This window comes from Mustela putorius, unplaced genomic scaffold (genome assembly GCF_011764305.1).
Source record: "Mustela putorius furo isolate JIRA1106 unplaced genomic scaffold, ASM1176430v1.1 tig00000430_pilon_pilon_pilon, whole genome shotgun sequence".
Lineage (NCBI taxonomy): Eukaryota > Metazoa > Chordata > Mammalia > Carnivora > Mustelidae > Mustela > Mustela putorius.
The window spans coordinates 22,425,792-22,442,167 of record NW_025421377.1 but is presented as its reverse complement, the minus strand read 5'-3'; the positions used below and the strand labels follow the sequence as shown (position 1 = coordinate 22,442,167).

The following is a 16,376-nucleotide window of genomic DNA, read 5'->3' as shown; positions in this document are numbered from 1 at the left end:
AATTAAAAAGACAATATATACTATTTCCTTCTTAGCATAAATACTGAAGAAATCTCAAGTTTGTAATTATTTATAGGAAAAGAAAATAAATTAGAAATAACCTTAGTCAAATTATTTTAGGCAATTTGAACACTTGTATGTTTATACCATAGTATTCTCAAGAACGGAATTATTTACCTAATCACTATTCTCTCTTTTTGATAAATCTCTCTCTGGTTCCATTTTCTTCCTGCTGTTTTATTTCCATTTCCCACATTGCCAAGCACAGTGCTTTAAGTCAGAGGTGAATTCGTATTGAGGGCATGGTGTACCCGTTTTCATTCTCAGATACTTCCCAGTGAAAGAAATCAATAGTAGTATTACTTTCTATTTGGTAGTAATATTACTTTCTATTCCTTGTTAATTGTCTATGTAGTTAACTCATAGGAGGCAATGTGATTTATTTTTATTGCTTTTTAATCATTTTTTCTTTAATGGAAGAATTTAACATGGAGATAAACTTTTAGGTTTTTCTTTTTTGAACAGTGATTATATTAGAAGTAATGTATACATTTAGCCTTCTCTTCTGCCAGTGCATACTGAAATGTTTATGGATGAAATTATGTCATGTTTGTCTGGGATTTGTTTTAGAGTAATTCATGTTGGGAGAGGAGAATTGATAAGGGTTTATGTGAAATGGGATTGTGTCTTTATGATCACTGAAGCTGGATAAGGAGCATGTGGGTTTTCATTATGTTATTCTCTCTACTCTTTATGATTTTGAAATTTACCGTAACTTAAGAAATAGCAGTCTACTGACATGATTTTCTATGTCTTGTCTGTTTTAGGAGCTAACGTGAATAGAACCACAGCTAATAATGACCACACTGTACTGTCCCTGGCTTGTGCAGGGGGTCATCTGGCAGTGGTGGAACTACTTTTGGCTCATGGGGCAGATCCTACTCATCGTTTAAAAGTATGTAATTCAAATGTTTCAGGTAGCGTTGTGAATTAATTCTTCCTCTTGAACATTAGAAGATATCATCTACCAGTTCTATTTATAATGGCATTTTAAGCATATTCATATTTTTCTGTTTTATTAGAGAAAAATGTTCTTTACCAAACCTAAGATTTGAATATGTCTGGGGCCTATTGGCTTTATCTTCCTAAATGGTTCTGGAAGTTAACTTATTTTTATAATATATTTTTTCTCCTTCCATATCCACTCTTAGGATGGCTCAACTATGTTGATAGAAGCAGCGAAAGGTGGCCATACAAGTGTTGTTTGCTATCTTTTGGACTATCCTAATAACTTGCTTTCAGCCCCTCCACCAGATGTCACTCAGTTAACCCCTCCATCCCACGATTTAAATAGGGTAAGATTCAAAACTAAAGTATTTTATATCTTCTTATCCCTCTTTGGCTCATGGTTTCAATTTAAACTAGATTTGACTATTTTTTGTTACATGTAGTTCTCTTACAGCTATTTAATTTGAAATGGTTAAAGTTGTAATCTGGTATAACATTCAGATTGTAGATTGATGTGATTTTGATTTGCTTATTTACTATGGCCAGAATAGCCATTCAAATTCAAAGTCCATTAAAAAAATGTTATGGGAAAAAAAAAATTTATGGAAAATAATTTGGTGCCAACATATTTTAAGTAAATATGTCAATGTCTGAGATTAATACCATATTACAAATATTTTGAAGAAGTCTTTATAACTTACTCTTAATTTAAATTATGGAGTGCGTGGGAAAAGCAGAAACATAATCAGTTTCCTTTGTCTTAGGCTCCTCGTGTCCCAGTTCAAGCACTGCCCATGGTTGTCCCACCTCAGGAGCCCGACAAACCACCTGCGAATGTTGCCACTACTCTTCCCATCAGGAATAAAGGTCAGTTACACTTCTGAAGACTGTCTTTTATATGTCACCTGGGTAAAAATGATAAGATTACAAAAAAAACTATCCATTTTTCCACAAAAATTGAATTTTGCTAAGTTGACATAAAGATTTTTTTTTTTTTTTTTTACTGATGAATAAGGCATGTTACTGGGAGAGAAGATAGTTAATAGCATAATTTATGCTAGAGTTATCAGTATTATTAGGAGAAATTCAGATGCTCATCTTTGATGCAGTTCTGATTATCCACGATTCCTCTAATAACTGGTCATTTCTATTCATGTTAAAATATTAGGGCTGGGTATAGTTGGATGACATTTTTGTAAATTACTTAAATTTCTGTAGTGATATAAGACTTAACAATTTAGATCAAAATTAAAATATATTTTAGAATAACTGGTTTGATATAGATTTTATATCTGGGCTACCTTTTCTTAACCAATAATTAAAAGTTACTTCAGATAAGCTTGTTTGTTTCTCTAGAATTCTGAGGTCCATATTTGACTTGTGGATGTTACACCATGCATGTTCTTAAGTTATGTCCCAAAACATTACAGCTACCAGTTTGAATCAGTTTTTCTTTTTAAAAAGTTTCACCTGAAGAACCAATGCAGTTATAATTTTTTGGTTTTTGGCTACCTATATTATTTTACCAACAAGAATACTAAGTATTTCCACCAGCTCTTTACAGTCACTACTACCAATCTAGAGCCTTGGCATCTTTTTCAGTTAGTGTAGCAAACAGCTGATTGCTACACCCATAGCCAGATCTGTTTATTCACCTGGCTGTCAGAAGATACAGTGGATGGCATAGTCCAGCATCTTTTCTTCCAGGGAAACTGAATCCCAGTTCTCTACTGGCCAGGTAGCTGTGTGAATATGTGAATTTATATCTTGCCTTTATCAGTCTTGAAGATGGTAGGCCCCCAACAAAGACAAATTTTAGCTGGATTTAATTTCCTGGTACTTCTCAGTGGTTTGGGTACTCTTTGTGTGTATGTGTGTGTGTTTAAAAGACATAGACTATCAAATGTGGAAAAACCTTAACTTAGAGGTCTAAGTTTTCCCTACATCTTAATAATCTAGCATTATTTTTCTGTTCTTATGATAAGTTTTACATCTTTATGACCAGATGAAGTGTCTACACATAGCCTTAGATTTTACTTTAATTGCACCACTTCGATATCACAGACCTGCATCCCTCTATTGTCTAATTTTAGCCATGTAATATTTTTTAAATTAACTTCCCAAAGATTACGCTATGCACATAAAATACATACATTCTATATTTATGATAAAGAAGGTGGATTTGTTTTTAAACTCCTTAACAGTACATTTTCACCTTCTATGGATATGATAACTTGGTGCATAACTGTTGGCACTAAACCTCCCAACAGTAACTCTGTAATGAGGATGCCATTCACGTGCACTTCTGAGGGGGTTTCTTTTTCACACAGCTGCTTCTAAACAAAAGTCCAGCAGCCATTTGCCAGCAAACAGCCAGGATGTACAGGGTTACATCACCAATCAGTCTCCAGAGAGCATTGTAGAAGAGGCTCAGGGAAAGTTAACAGAACTGGAACAGAGGATAAAAGAAGCCATAGAAAAGAATGCACAGCTGCAGTCCTTGGAACTGGCTCACGCTGACCAACTTACCAAGGAGAAGATCGAGGAGCTGAACAAAACAAGGGAGGAACAAATCCAGAAGAAGCAAAAGATTTTGGAGGAACTACAGAAAGTAGAGCGAGAGTTACAACTGAAAACTCAGCAGCAACTAAAAAAGCAGTATCTAGAGGTTAAAGCTCAAAGAATTCAACTTCAGCAGCAGCAGCAACAGTCTTGCCAACATCTGGGACTACTAACTCCTGTTGGGGTTGGAGAACAGCTTTCCGAGGGAGACTATGCACGGTTACAGCAAGTGGATCCTGTTTTGCTTAAAGATGAACCCCAGCAGACTGCTGCTCAGATGGGTTTTGCACCAATCCAGCCTCTGGCCATGCCTCAAGCTTTGCCTCTGGCGGCAGGTCCCTTGCCTCCAGGGTCCATCGCAAATCTTACAGAACTGCAAGGAGTGATAGTTGGACAGCCAGTACTGGGCCAAGCGCAGTTGGCAGGGCTGGGGCAAGGAATTCTGACAGAAACACAACAAGGGTTAATGGTAGCCAGCCCTGCTCAGACCCTCAATGACACGCTGGATGACATCATGGCAGGTGGGTTTATATTGTTATGAGCAGGTATCAAATATGATTTGCTTAAGGCGAGTAAGAGTGTGCCAGAATTTTTTGCCATTACCCAACTTGAGAACTATTTTTGGACTCTTGACCCATGTATATCCTTAGAAATACTAGTTCCATCTCAGAAGTTCTCAGACGGATACAGGTCGAATTAAAGATTATTAGCTCATGCAATACGAATGACTGAAACTTTTTGGCTTAGCTGGGTAGGCTGGGAATCTAGGTTTTTTTCAGTAGTGGGATTGATGTTTGAGTTTTTGTTTTCATTTTTATTTTTTCTCTTTAAGTTCAGAACATTAAGATTGAATTTTGGCTTTTGTGCTTCTGTATTCACCAATAAACTGGAAAATTGATAGAAGTTGAAGTGCAAAACTAGTAGCACACATCAGGAGGCTTATTTGTGAACAGAAATACTTTATATCCTAATGGATCAGACTTCAAACCTGATGGATATTTAAAAAAAAAAAATTTAAACACCTTTACAACAATAATAAAGTACCATACCAAATAGGGTTTGTTTATACTGTATGTCAGTGGTTTTATCCCCTGTGAATGTTAATGTGTAGTCTCTTTCTAATTGTATTACAGGAAGATGTTATCCCCGGACAGTATCATAGATGATTTATCTTTAAATGTGTAGCTAAAGAAAATCTATTCCATTATAATTAGATTCATTGGCAAGAGGAAATATTTAGAAGGTTGTTTTAATGATTCTGATTTTTGGTACTTTTCAAGAGTTCTGTAACAAAGTAGTAAAATGAGATTTTGTAGGGTTATAAACCATAAAAATGCTATATTGAGAAGGGTAATTTTCTTCATTTAGGAAAAAGATAAAGAAAATTTGAAAAGGGAGAAAAAGGGAAAAACAAAGGCAGTAAATCATTGACAATTGGTAGTTTTCATCTGGTGTCTTCCCCTTTTTTTATTCTTTGGTACACTTAAAAGATGACTGAGTTTTTCTACTTTTTGAAACGGGGCAGTGTTAGATATTATGATGAAATCACATATAATTTGTCTTTCATCCTTTAAAAGAATAAAAAAATTAAATTGTATAGTGTTGAGATATTTAGCTAACATTCAGAAACTAAGACACCAGCTAATGAGACAGGTTTTATACTTAACAAATTGCTCCTAAGTTTCCCAGTTCTCTTTTATTATCATCCCAGCAGTATTATATGGAACAAAGATCTCTGCTAATTTTAGAGGGTATAGTAACTGCCTTGAAAAAAATGGTATTAATCATTAGTAAAAACTGTAAAGATTCTTATATTGATAAACATAAAACTTTTCTGTAGATTTAAGAATTACTGTTAATAACCATTAGGTGGTTAAAATAATTGGGAATACAATTAAAGAGACATTAGTATCTTATGAAAATTGGAGCACAGTAGCCAAAAGTCCCGAGTTTGCTATTACTGACTGTTAGTTTAGGTCATAATAGTGTTCTTTCTCTTGTCAGTTGAACTACCAAAGAATGTATAGAGTTAAGCCTTATTTATCCAATTAAGTGAAGACTGGACATTCCTACCAATGAAAACGTAAAAATTTTTTGATATGCTATTAGAATTTATACAATGTTCTTGGGCAGATTTATCAACGTTGATTTGCCAGTTGTACAATTTTTATACTGATCTGAATTACTGGAGATTTGTAAAGTAGTTTTTCTGTTAATTGTTTTACCAAAGGAAAACAAATTCTGCCTATATGTTTCAGGTGTTTTCATATCAAGAATTTCAAAAGCACGTAACTTTTCAGGAAATATGACAAATATTTCTCATTATAAAAATACTTTATCCCTTTCTTATGCCCATTAATATGGAGAGAGGAGAGATGACCAGAAGGAAGAACAGGATTAAAAGCATCCAGCCACTTACCTGCAGTCCATCCCTATCATCATGCCTTTGCACATGCATAAACATACACATATACTCTTGCACTCACTTCCACAACTTTTCGTTAAACAACTTTTGTGTTAGTACTTGTTCTTTAGGTTGACTAATGACCATTTCCGTTTCTTTCTTTGGGTTTCTTGAAATTTTATAACCTCTTTAGGCTCAGTCTTCCTTCCCCACTGCAGCATAACCTGTTCTTTATTCTTTAACTCCCATTTCTTAGACTGCTCTTGTAAGGTTCAGTCCCTTTCTCTAGTACTTGGCTGGCCCAAATCTTCTGTCTTTCCTGTTCTCTGTACTTACATAGCAAAATCAGTTCCCGGTTTAACCAGTCTTAACTCCTTGCCTTTGCTGTGCTCTCAAGTTCCTCCCTTCCTTACCTGGTGTAAAACTTCCCTGGAGTGTCTGGTTCTCATTTAAAATCTAACCCTAAAATGAAATACCAAGTGTAAAGATCTGTACCAGAGTTCCTTCAGATCCCTGCATATTTACAAGTTGTTACTTTTCTCTCTAGGGGATGGATGAGTGACAGGCAGTTATTTCATTAATTTCATAAGTACCCCAAAGGAAATGAAATGAGGGAACTGGTTTTTCTTAAATCTCCTTTTAGATGAGATCATAAGAACAAGCAATTTGACCAAAAATAAGAAAACTCATTTTCATATGTTCTTTAAAAGAACTTATTCCAATTAAAATGTAAATAACAATATAGTCATTTAACAATAAAGCTTAGACATTCTGTTTAGTATCATGAAATAAATATCAGTTCTTTGGACAGATTGGTGTTCATTCTGTTTAAGCTAATTTTAGTATTTAGCATTTTCACTTGTGAAAATCCAATCAGAGGAGATTATGGAATCTATTTTAAGAGCCATAGATTTTTTATGGTTTTGAAATTTATATCTAGAATATGTACATTTAAATTATCTTGTTTTTTTTTTCCTTAATACACAAAACCATTGATCAATTTAGTGTATTAGAACATGCCCTTTCCTATTAATCTGGATCCCTAAGGATTCAAACTGTTTTGTTTTGTTTTGTTTTGTTTCCTTCTTTGTTTTTCTTTTAGCTTTTAAGTGGACTTAAAAATGTATAATTATAGAATGTGTGTTGCTATAATGTATATAGTGTATGTTTGTGCCTGAACTAAGGATTTCATGTAAAACAGATTTCTTAATTGACAATTGTGTTTATAATTGTTAAATAAGGTCAATTTCAGTTTTATTCTTGGCAGGATCATAACCTCTTTTGCCTGGTTTCAGATCCAGTTGTGAATCATGATTGTTTTCTGTCTGATGTAGTTGATAAGTATATTGATAACACACATCCACACTACTGTTGACCATTCAAAGATTAATGCCCAAACTATACTAGTGCTATAGTATTTTTAATGGCGGGGCGGGGGGTGGGTGGAAAAGGATTAATGTTCACTTATCCAACTCCAGAAGTGAATCCATGAGAGAATAAAATACCCTCAATTGCCACAACCTTTAGAGTTCTCCCACCTCAAGTATTGACCTAATTAGCCCCTTTTTAATTTGCATATTTTGGTTAAAAAAATATAAAGGGAAAATTACACTTAGAACTAACAATATACTTAGAACTAACAATAATCTATATTTGAAGGTTTATTGCGTGTATACATTTATTGCTACCTTAATCTTTTAATTTTGTCCTCAAGTCAGTGTAATTGCTGGATTGATTGGTGGGCATTTTAACCCCCACAGAATAATTCTACGTGTGAGAAACTATATTTCTGTGTGAGGATCAAATTTTCATATTTTACTATTCTGTCATAGTAAAGGGCTACCATTCAGAATATTATCATCCCCTTGCCTGCAGTTAGTAAAAGAGTAGAGAGTGTTTTAAATGATTTGAGAGTGAGGTTCACCCCAAACAGTGAAATTACTTTCATTAGAATATGAGGTGTCAAAATGGCAGATTAAAACTCATACTTTTCTCCCTCTGAACTTGGCTATTTTACCTTTTATTCCTTTTCGGATTAAGAAGATACAATGGACAACTATCCATTTGCATTTATATTCAGTTTTAGTTCATAAGATACCCTTTTTGTTTTCAGGGTTATTTTGAATTGGGGTTTTATGATTACATACAGTAAGAGGGGAATTTTATTTTCAGATGGATTATTATTTAGAAAATGGGTTATTCTTAATATGCTTTCTATTTTTAGACTGTTGTCCAAAATCAGAAATAAAATAACCAGAAAAATGAGTTATTAGTGCTATGGCATTCTACCTATAGACATTTTGTTTTAAAAAATCTTTGAATATTTTCTAATAATTATTTCTTACTGTTCCCTAACAATGTTTCATCCTTATTAAGTGCAGTTATTTTGTTCAACAGCAGTCAGTGGAAGAGCATCTGCAATGTCAAACACTCCTACCCACAGTATCGCTGCTTCCATTTCCCAACCTCAGACTCCAACTCCAAGTCCTATCATCTCTCCTTCAGCCATGCTTCCTATCTACCCTGCCATAGATATTGATGCACAGGTAAGCTCCAAATTCTGGAGGGATGGTTTTTAACTAATCATACCATCAGTGAAAACATTAATCAGTGATTTAAATCATCTTAGACTGCTTTGTCTCCAGGCAGAAATCTGAGTCACATTCATGAATAAATTAGAATCCACATTTTAAAAAATAAAATACCAGATGCAGATTATTTTTGATAATTATGTGATGGTTTGGTTTCCGCAGTTGTCAAATAACTTTTTTTTAACTTTAGAAGAGGATGTTAAAAGAAATAACTTCTTTAAGATTAGTTTGTATTTTATTCTAATCTTGAATTAGAAGATATGCTTCTAATTCATAATGGATTACACATAAAAGATTCTTCCATTGATGTATCGTATATACTCAGTTACATTTATATTGCCTTGGAAAGTTCTGATCTTGCTGACTGAAACACGTAGTGAATCTGTGTGTCTGTGTCTGTAGCACTAAATCAAAACTAAACACCCAGTTTTTAGAAAATTAGTTTACCATGTAATCTCAGGGCAGAGTGAAGTTGGAGATAGGAGGCTAGCTGGTGTTTTGTCTTGAAGAAATGCTAAGAGGCTTAGTTTAGGAGACTGCTGGACAAGATAAAGGTTATGTGTCCTTATTCAGGACTGAGAAACGTTTGCAGTTAAGTTTTGTATTTTGATTAATATGTGGGATGGGGAGGGGGTGACGTAGGTGAAGATGGCAGGATACATGATAAAATTTTTTATTTTCTTAATGATCAGTTGTTTATAAACCTGAATTTCAGGAAGGGTGTGTGTGTGTGTGTGTCCTATTAAGACTGTGTACTCTTCTCTTAACCTATGAAAATAAAGCTTCCTTTTCATTAAAATGCTTCTTGGCAATATTGTGAAAGAAAAAGAAATTTCACTTCTATTGTTGCTTTCCAAATGTTCATTGTGTTATATGTGCTAACTTTTTTTTGAGCACTTAAAAATGGTCAAGCGCAATTTTAAGGAATTGTGTTGTTTTCAGACCACATATATGAAGAAGCAACTTTTAAATACCCATTTCCGGGCGCCTGGGTGGCTCAGTGGGTTAAGCCGCTGCCTTCGGCTCAGGTCATGATCTCAGGGTCCTGGGATCGAGTCCCGCATCGGGCTCTCTGCTCAGCAGGGAGCCTGCTTCCTCCTCTCTCTCTCTCTGCCTGCCTCTCTGCCTACTTGTGATCTCTCTCTGTCAAATAAATAAATAAAATCTTTTTTAAAAAAAAATACCCATTTCCCTGATGAAGAAACCAAGGCTAAGAAAAACATTTAACATTTTGCTTAAGAGCACTTCTTTTAGCTAAGAAGTGAGGGTTGAGAGTCAGACTTTAGTAGGTCTGATTTCAAAGGCAACCTCCTTAACTACCACACTCTATAACCTTTTAAAAATTACAAAGTATTCATTTGATGATCTACAATGATTTATATTTAATAATGGTACAGCATTATAGGGGCACCTGCTCAGTTAGTTAAGCATACCCGACTCTTGATCTCAGGGTTGTGGGATTGAGCCCTATGTGGGGCTCTGTACTGGGTGCGGAGCCTGCTTAGGGTTATGTTTTAAGGAGAGTTATATTTTTTAGTTTTTGTGGAATCAAGAATTGAACCATAAGCTAAACTAAAAACTTCACCAAAATATAAAAGGATTTAAGAAAAATTATTTTATATAAGAAAAAGTTCCTCCAAGTATGATCGTGATTTTATTTAATTTGAAATTCTTATAGTTAGGGTGAAATTTTACTGGACTATACTACTCAACCATCCATTGCTCTATTATAAATTAATTTCTAAGAAACACATAAATAAATTTTGTTTTTAATTTCCAAAAACTCTAATTTGGGGTGCCTGGGTGGCTCAGATGGTTATGCATCTGCCTTCGGCTCAGGTCATGATCTGCAGGTCTTGGGATTGAGCCCTGCATCAGGCCCCTGACTCAGCGGGGAATCTGCTTCTTCCTCTCCCTCTTTCTCCTCCTGCTTTTGCTCTCTTTGTGTTGCTTTCTCAAATGATTAATTAAAATCTAAAAAAAAACCCCACAAAAAACAGACAAAAAAAGTATGTTTTGATATTAGTTGACATGCTTATGTAAAAAAGATTTGACTGTGTTCTTAAATATCTGTTCTTTTTTATCTGATCTCCATATCAAGGTTTTTCAGTTTGGTTAGCCTATCATGAGTTATTCTTTTTGTTTAGGAAGTTTAGGAGTTTTCTTTTTGTTTAGAAGTTTAGGAAGTTTCTGCTTTGGAAAACACAATACCAAGTAAACATTCAAAAATAATTGTTCACTATTTCTTCTTTTATTTTTGATGTTAGTTTTTAAAGTTTACTAGTTTTTATGGTACCAAGCGGGCATGTTAAGCAGTTGTAAAGATGCTTTTGTACTCAGTTCATCCAAAGTTTTTTCTAGATTCTGAAATAAAAATTCCATGAGATTTTACGTAGTAGATATTGTGGATTATGTGTGATAGTACTGTGCTGTAACAGGCAAATGATATGATAAATTCATACCAAGACTCTAACTCTGTTTAAAAAGATTAAACTTTTTCTAATATTTGAATCTTTTATTTGGTTATTTAACAAATCTTAACACTTTCATAGATACTAATTTCTTTAACTTTATAACAACCTCATGAGGTGTAGGTAGTATTGTTACTCCCATTTTATAGGTGAAGAAGGTGAGACTTACAGATGTTAACTATTTGCCCAGTAGGTAATTTATGGTGGAGCCAGCTTTCATCCACCCTAGCATTCTGGCTGTAGATTCTATACTCTTAAGCACTGCACTATGCTACCTGTTTTTCAGTTTTTATCTTAGATGTGAATGTTGATTTTAATTATATTAACCTGGCAAATTAGATTATAGAAAATAGGTCTACCACCTGGATGGCAAAGGGTTGTGTGTCTTTCATACTTACAGCTTTTCAACATGTTTCCTTGGCCATACCTCATATTTATATCAAATCTTAATTTAAAGAAGAACAAAAGAAATGTTAAATTTTTTACACCTTCAGTACATGTCTCTTTAATGCTAATGATTCTTAAAATGGTCATACTTTAAACTTCTTTAATTGATCATTATATGCAGAAACTAGTATTTTTAACAGGGATTAGCGAAATCATGTTTAATTTCTGGAACTTGAGAATGCTGAATGTATTCTTTATAAGGTTCCTCAAATCTTACGTAAGATAACTAGAAATTACCTTTGGTGTGCATGTATGTGCCACAGGCTTTCTACCTTTCGTGTAATAGTTTTATTGAATCATGTTTGTTTTGATGTATTTTTTTTTATCCGATTTGTTTTGGGTTTTTTTGTTTGTTTTTAAGTAAGCTCTGCATCCAGTGTGGGGCTTGATTAGGAGTTGTATGTTCTGGGCTCCTGGGTGGCTCAGTGGTTAAGCCGCTGCCTTCGGCTCAGGTCATGATCTCAGGGTCCTAGGATCGAGTCCCGCATCGGGCTCTATGCTCAGCAGGGAGCCTGCTTCCTCCTCTCTCTCTCTCTGCCTGCCTCTCTGCCTACTTGGGATTTCTCTCTGTCAAATAAATAAATAAAATCTTTAGAAAAAAAAAAAAAGGAGTTGTATGTTCTACTAACTAATAAGTAAGCGAGGTGGCCCTTGTCTGGATATTTTTAATATATTTATATTATAAGATATTTTAGTACCATATATGAACTGTTACCAAAATTCATTTTAGGGAACATCAGTAAGTGATAATTTGAAGGAACTTTTTGAGACTTTTATTACATCTTTTAATAGCATAGCTCTAATTTTTATTTTGCTTGAATGGTTATTCTGCATGTAGAAATTAGTAATCATTTACAGACTTTTAAGAACGATTGGTTTTGTATGAAACGGTAAATCTGGCTGAAGGTTAGAGTTGAATACTACTGAGTTAAATATTTTCTGTGTTTTGTGTGAGATTTTGATTGACTCTAACAGCCACAAATATGAGAAAGTACCAGTTGTTTTGTTCATGGGTGTAAAACTTGTGTTCCTTTCCCCTCCCATTTTCTTACTACATGTTTTTCATGTATTTCTGAACTGCTTGTCATTTTTATTCACAAACTTCAAAAGGCTTTCCTTAAACTTGGAGTAGCCGGTTCTAGTATATTTTATAAAAGAGAAAAATAAATACTACTTTATGCAGTTTTGCTTTTTTTCCAGTTTTTAATAACATCTATCCATGATTATTTTTTAAAGAAGGTAGGCACTAAAGTTGACGTAGATATCAGGACTGAAATTATAAAGTATGTAAAATTATATTTTGCCTTTAATGGTATAAATATCATTTGTATATTTTTCTCCTGTAGGTTTTGCATACAGAGAATAGTTCAATCACATTATTTTAATTAGAAAAATTGAAGAAATAAGAAGAATGAGTTAATGGTGATATGTAATATGCTGCCATTAAGCATTCTACTTAAAATGTGTGCATTTTAATTGTTTATGTGAGGTTTTAAGCAAGGTATTTACTATTTTACTGACTATTTTCATTATTCTCATTCTCCCTAAATGCTCTCCTTTTTACTTTTTTATTTTTTACCTTTTTTGTATCTTACACATGGCCTCTGACATGTTTAGAGAATGAGATGTCTAGAATTATGAAGGTTATGGAGGTCTACAAAAGGTTAGCACTTGAAGTTCTAATGATTTTCAAAATGAATTAATTACTTAGATGTAATTAATGGGTCATCTTCCCCTGCCTTTTTTTTTTTAACAGACCGTTCAGTTACGTTTTTTCATGCATTCCAGCTTATTAAAAGTTGCTTTTTCCATTAATATTGCATTTGTCTCATGATTCCTTCTTATTCTTCAGTCTTACGAACTTGAAGAGTCATGTCAATTTACAGAGTACTTCTACATTGAATATAATTTTAGCATTTTTTTTATAAGACAGAATCATCATAACATCTGTCACTTACAAAATAATGTATTTTATGGTATTGTGGGCCAAATGAAAATTTCTTTAGAACGTAAACCTGAATGAGCTCCTTACAAACCTCTGGGCATCGGTCTCCCTTTCAGGTTTCTCTTAGTTACAGATATATGACAATGTATATGACTTGTTGACCAGTATAACATAACATGACTTTAATGATACCTTGCCTTTCAGGAAGCCATCACCTGTATTGTTATCAGTAATATTCAAAACATGTATTTTTTTTATTCTATATCATGTTAGTCATTGTTACTTTAACCCAAACTTCTGCTTCAGTTAATTTGTTTCTTAAAGTAATACAAATCAGGATAGTGTGTCTTACCACTTGGGAATTATATAGGTGTTCGTTAGGAAGGTGGAAACCTCACTTCAGAATCTTTTGATTTTTTTCATTTTTGTTTTTAGAAGATTTCATCTTAGTTCATGAAGTTACCCACTCTTACGTTCCCCAAGGAATTTGACAAGCCCTCTTTTCTTAGTTTTAAATATTTTTTCATTCAACTCTCTTAATACCTTGTTTCTATTTCTCTCATAGTATGAACCTAAATTTGCCCTATGCTGTAAGCACTAAGCTCCTAGTGAACAGGGTCTGTATTTAGTTATATTTGTCAACCCTGAAGTACCTAGCAGAGTATTTTGAATGTAAAAGGTGCTTAATAAACATCGGTTGAATTAATGTTTTATAATGGAGGAGGGGAAACAGTATTTTACTAACCATTAAAATATTCCATGCTTATCTTTTTCAAATTTTGTCTCTTCATTCTCTATTTAAGATTGGCTCTGCTTTCCTAAATTACTCTTTAACCCCCAGAAGACATTGAGAAACCTAATAAAGTTCATTATAAAGTGGACTCTTCATCATAAAGTTGACTTTCTAATTGTCACTAACATAGGACGTATATAAGGTAGATAGACTTAAACATTATATTGACCTAGTTGGTTTAGCACTGCTTTATGATGTAATAGGGAAAGCAGGATTTTGTTATCCAAGATCTCCTTGTTTTTTTTTTAAGCCAGTCCCTATCAGTTACTAGCTTATATGACTATTGGAGGATTATTTCTTTAAGTCTTTGTTTCTTTTTTTTTTTTTTTTCTGAAATCAACATAATAATTCCTTCCTTATAAACCTGAAATGAAGATCAAATACAATTACACAGTCAGAGCTGTCACTCATTTAAGTATTCGTGTCCTTCTTCATTGTTGTAGTTGGTGCATCTCTCCCTTGTGGCCATCCCTGATCTCTGCAGTCAGTAGCTCTGCTCTCTGCCAGCCTCTTCTGCAGAGCAGCTTTTGCGGTCTCCCTCTTCATCACTGACTAGTAGGCTTTTTCTTATTTCTTGACTCTATCGATTTTGCCTTTTGTCTCTTGTTACTCATTTTTTGTAATGGAGTTTGGTTTTGAGACTTGACCTTCTGGGAGAAAATGCCTTTCCTTTTTGTATTTATTACATAAATATAATAAATATTACAAAAAATATAAACACAGTAAATATATGTCTTATATGTAGCCTTTTGTTTTATTAGTAATAGCCTTTGAATCTGTGACCCTGCATAGCTGCTGTCATTCATTGAACTTAACTATCATTTATTGTTTCCTAGGCAAAGCATCACTTACAGGTAGAGAATGCAAACATGAATAAAACATGTTTATTACCTTCCAGGAATTTCTAGTTCTCTGAGAGTGATAGGCATATACTGATAGAAGCATAAGGAACATTGGTGATAAGTATTGTACTAGAGATGCATATGTAAAAATGAGGGAAAGTAGCTTAGAACACAAAGTTTTCTAGTAACCACATTTAAAAAAGCAAAATAAAATAGGTAAAATGCATCATAAGAATATATTTTATTTAGCTTCATATGTCCATAATAATATTGTTTAAACATATAATCAGTAATACCAAAAAACTACTGAGATATTTTACATTTTTATTTCATATTAAAGGTCTTCAAAATTCAGTCTATATGTCATACTTACAGCTTAGAGTGATCACATCATCCTTGTTTTCCTGGAACTTCCCTGATTTTAGCACCAGAAGCTTCTTATGCCAGAGACCCCCTCAGTCCTATGCAAATGATGGTTTGTTAGCCTGTATTTATCTCAACTTGGGTTTCATTTAGATTTGATTAGATGTACAATTAAGAAAGTAGATTTATTTACTCAAGAGTGCTCTGAAAAATTCTCTAGTAACCAAATGAGTATCACTTTTTAACTTTAAATTCATTAAAACAAAATTTAAAATTCAGTTTTTCAGTCACATTGGCTATATTTGTAGAATAACAGCTACATACTGCTAGTAGTTACCTTTCTTCGATAGTACAAGTTTAGAGTACTAAAAGTATGAGGACTTAGTTAATGAAACAAGCATTTTAAACTATAATAGAGTATCATTAGCAGAATTCAGAAGTAAATCATCATGTTTCAATTGTGATAGTCTTTGTCTTTAAAAATACTCTGTATACTATGTATTTTTCTTTGTTGTTCCTTTAAGTATTTGGGGGCTTTGTTTTCAACTGCAATTAAATTACTTGGAAGCCCTTTTTCTATACCAGGGCTTGCTTTTCAGCTTTCTTAGGTGGGCCTAGAACAGCTAATTTGGCTCCACTGCTGAGGATTTTACTTGATATTCTGTGTGTTTTGAGGGCTTTCTACTCTGGCTGGTGGGAAGCAAACAATTGCTGGCCCTGTGTAAGCTCTGGGTGTTGTTATGCCTGCTGGTGGTCTTTCCTTGGCCTCTCAGTTTTCCTCTGCACATATGCTAATCAGAACTCAGCTGAAAGACTCAGCCAAAGACCCTCTGCAGATATCTGGAGTACTCTGTCCTGCTTTCCTATCCAGTAGTCTGCCGCATGAATTCTAGCCATCTGACCGCTCCAGACTCTGTCTTCTCAACTCAGGGAGATTGCCAGGCTGTATT

At 33.9% G+C, this 16,376-nt stretch overlaps 1 protein-coding gene across 6 annotated transcripts in view; it reads left to right on the top strand.

Annotated features, from left to right (window-relative positions):
• The window catches only part of ANKRD17 (ankyrin repeat domain 17), a 163,121-nt gene that overhangs the window by 100,463 nt on the left and 46,282 nt on the right, over window positions 1–16,376 (top strand). For 3 of the 6 annotated variants that reach the window (XM_045079855.1, XM_004766290.3, XM_004766292.3), the window contains exons 12-16: window positions 828–955; window positions 1,212–1,355; window positions 1,773–1,875; window positions 3,339–4,091; window positions 8,372–8,520. In XM_045079855.1, coding sequence (XP_044935790.1) covers window positions 828–955; window positions 1,212–1,355; window positions 1,773–1,875; window positions 3,339–4,091; window positions 8,372–8,520 — 1,277 coding nt within the window. The remainder of the gene's footprint in view (window positions 1–827; window positions 956–1,211; window positions 1,356–1,772; window positions 1,876–3,338; window positions 4,092–8,371; window positions 8,521–16,376) is intronic. The other 3 variants (XM_045079856.1, XM_045079858.1, XM_045079857.1) reach the window with 3 other exon arrangements.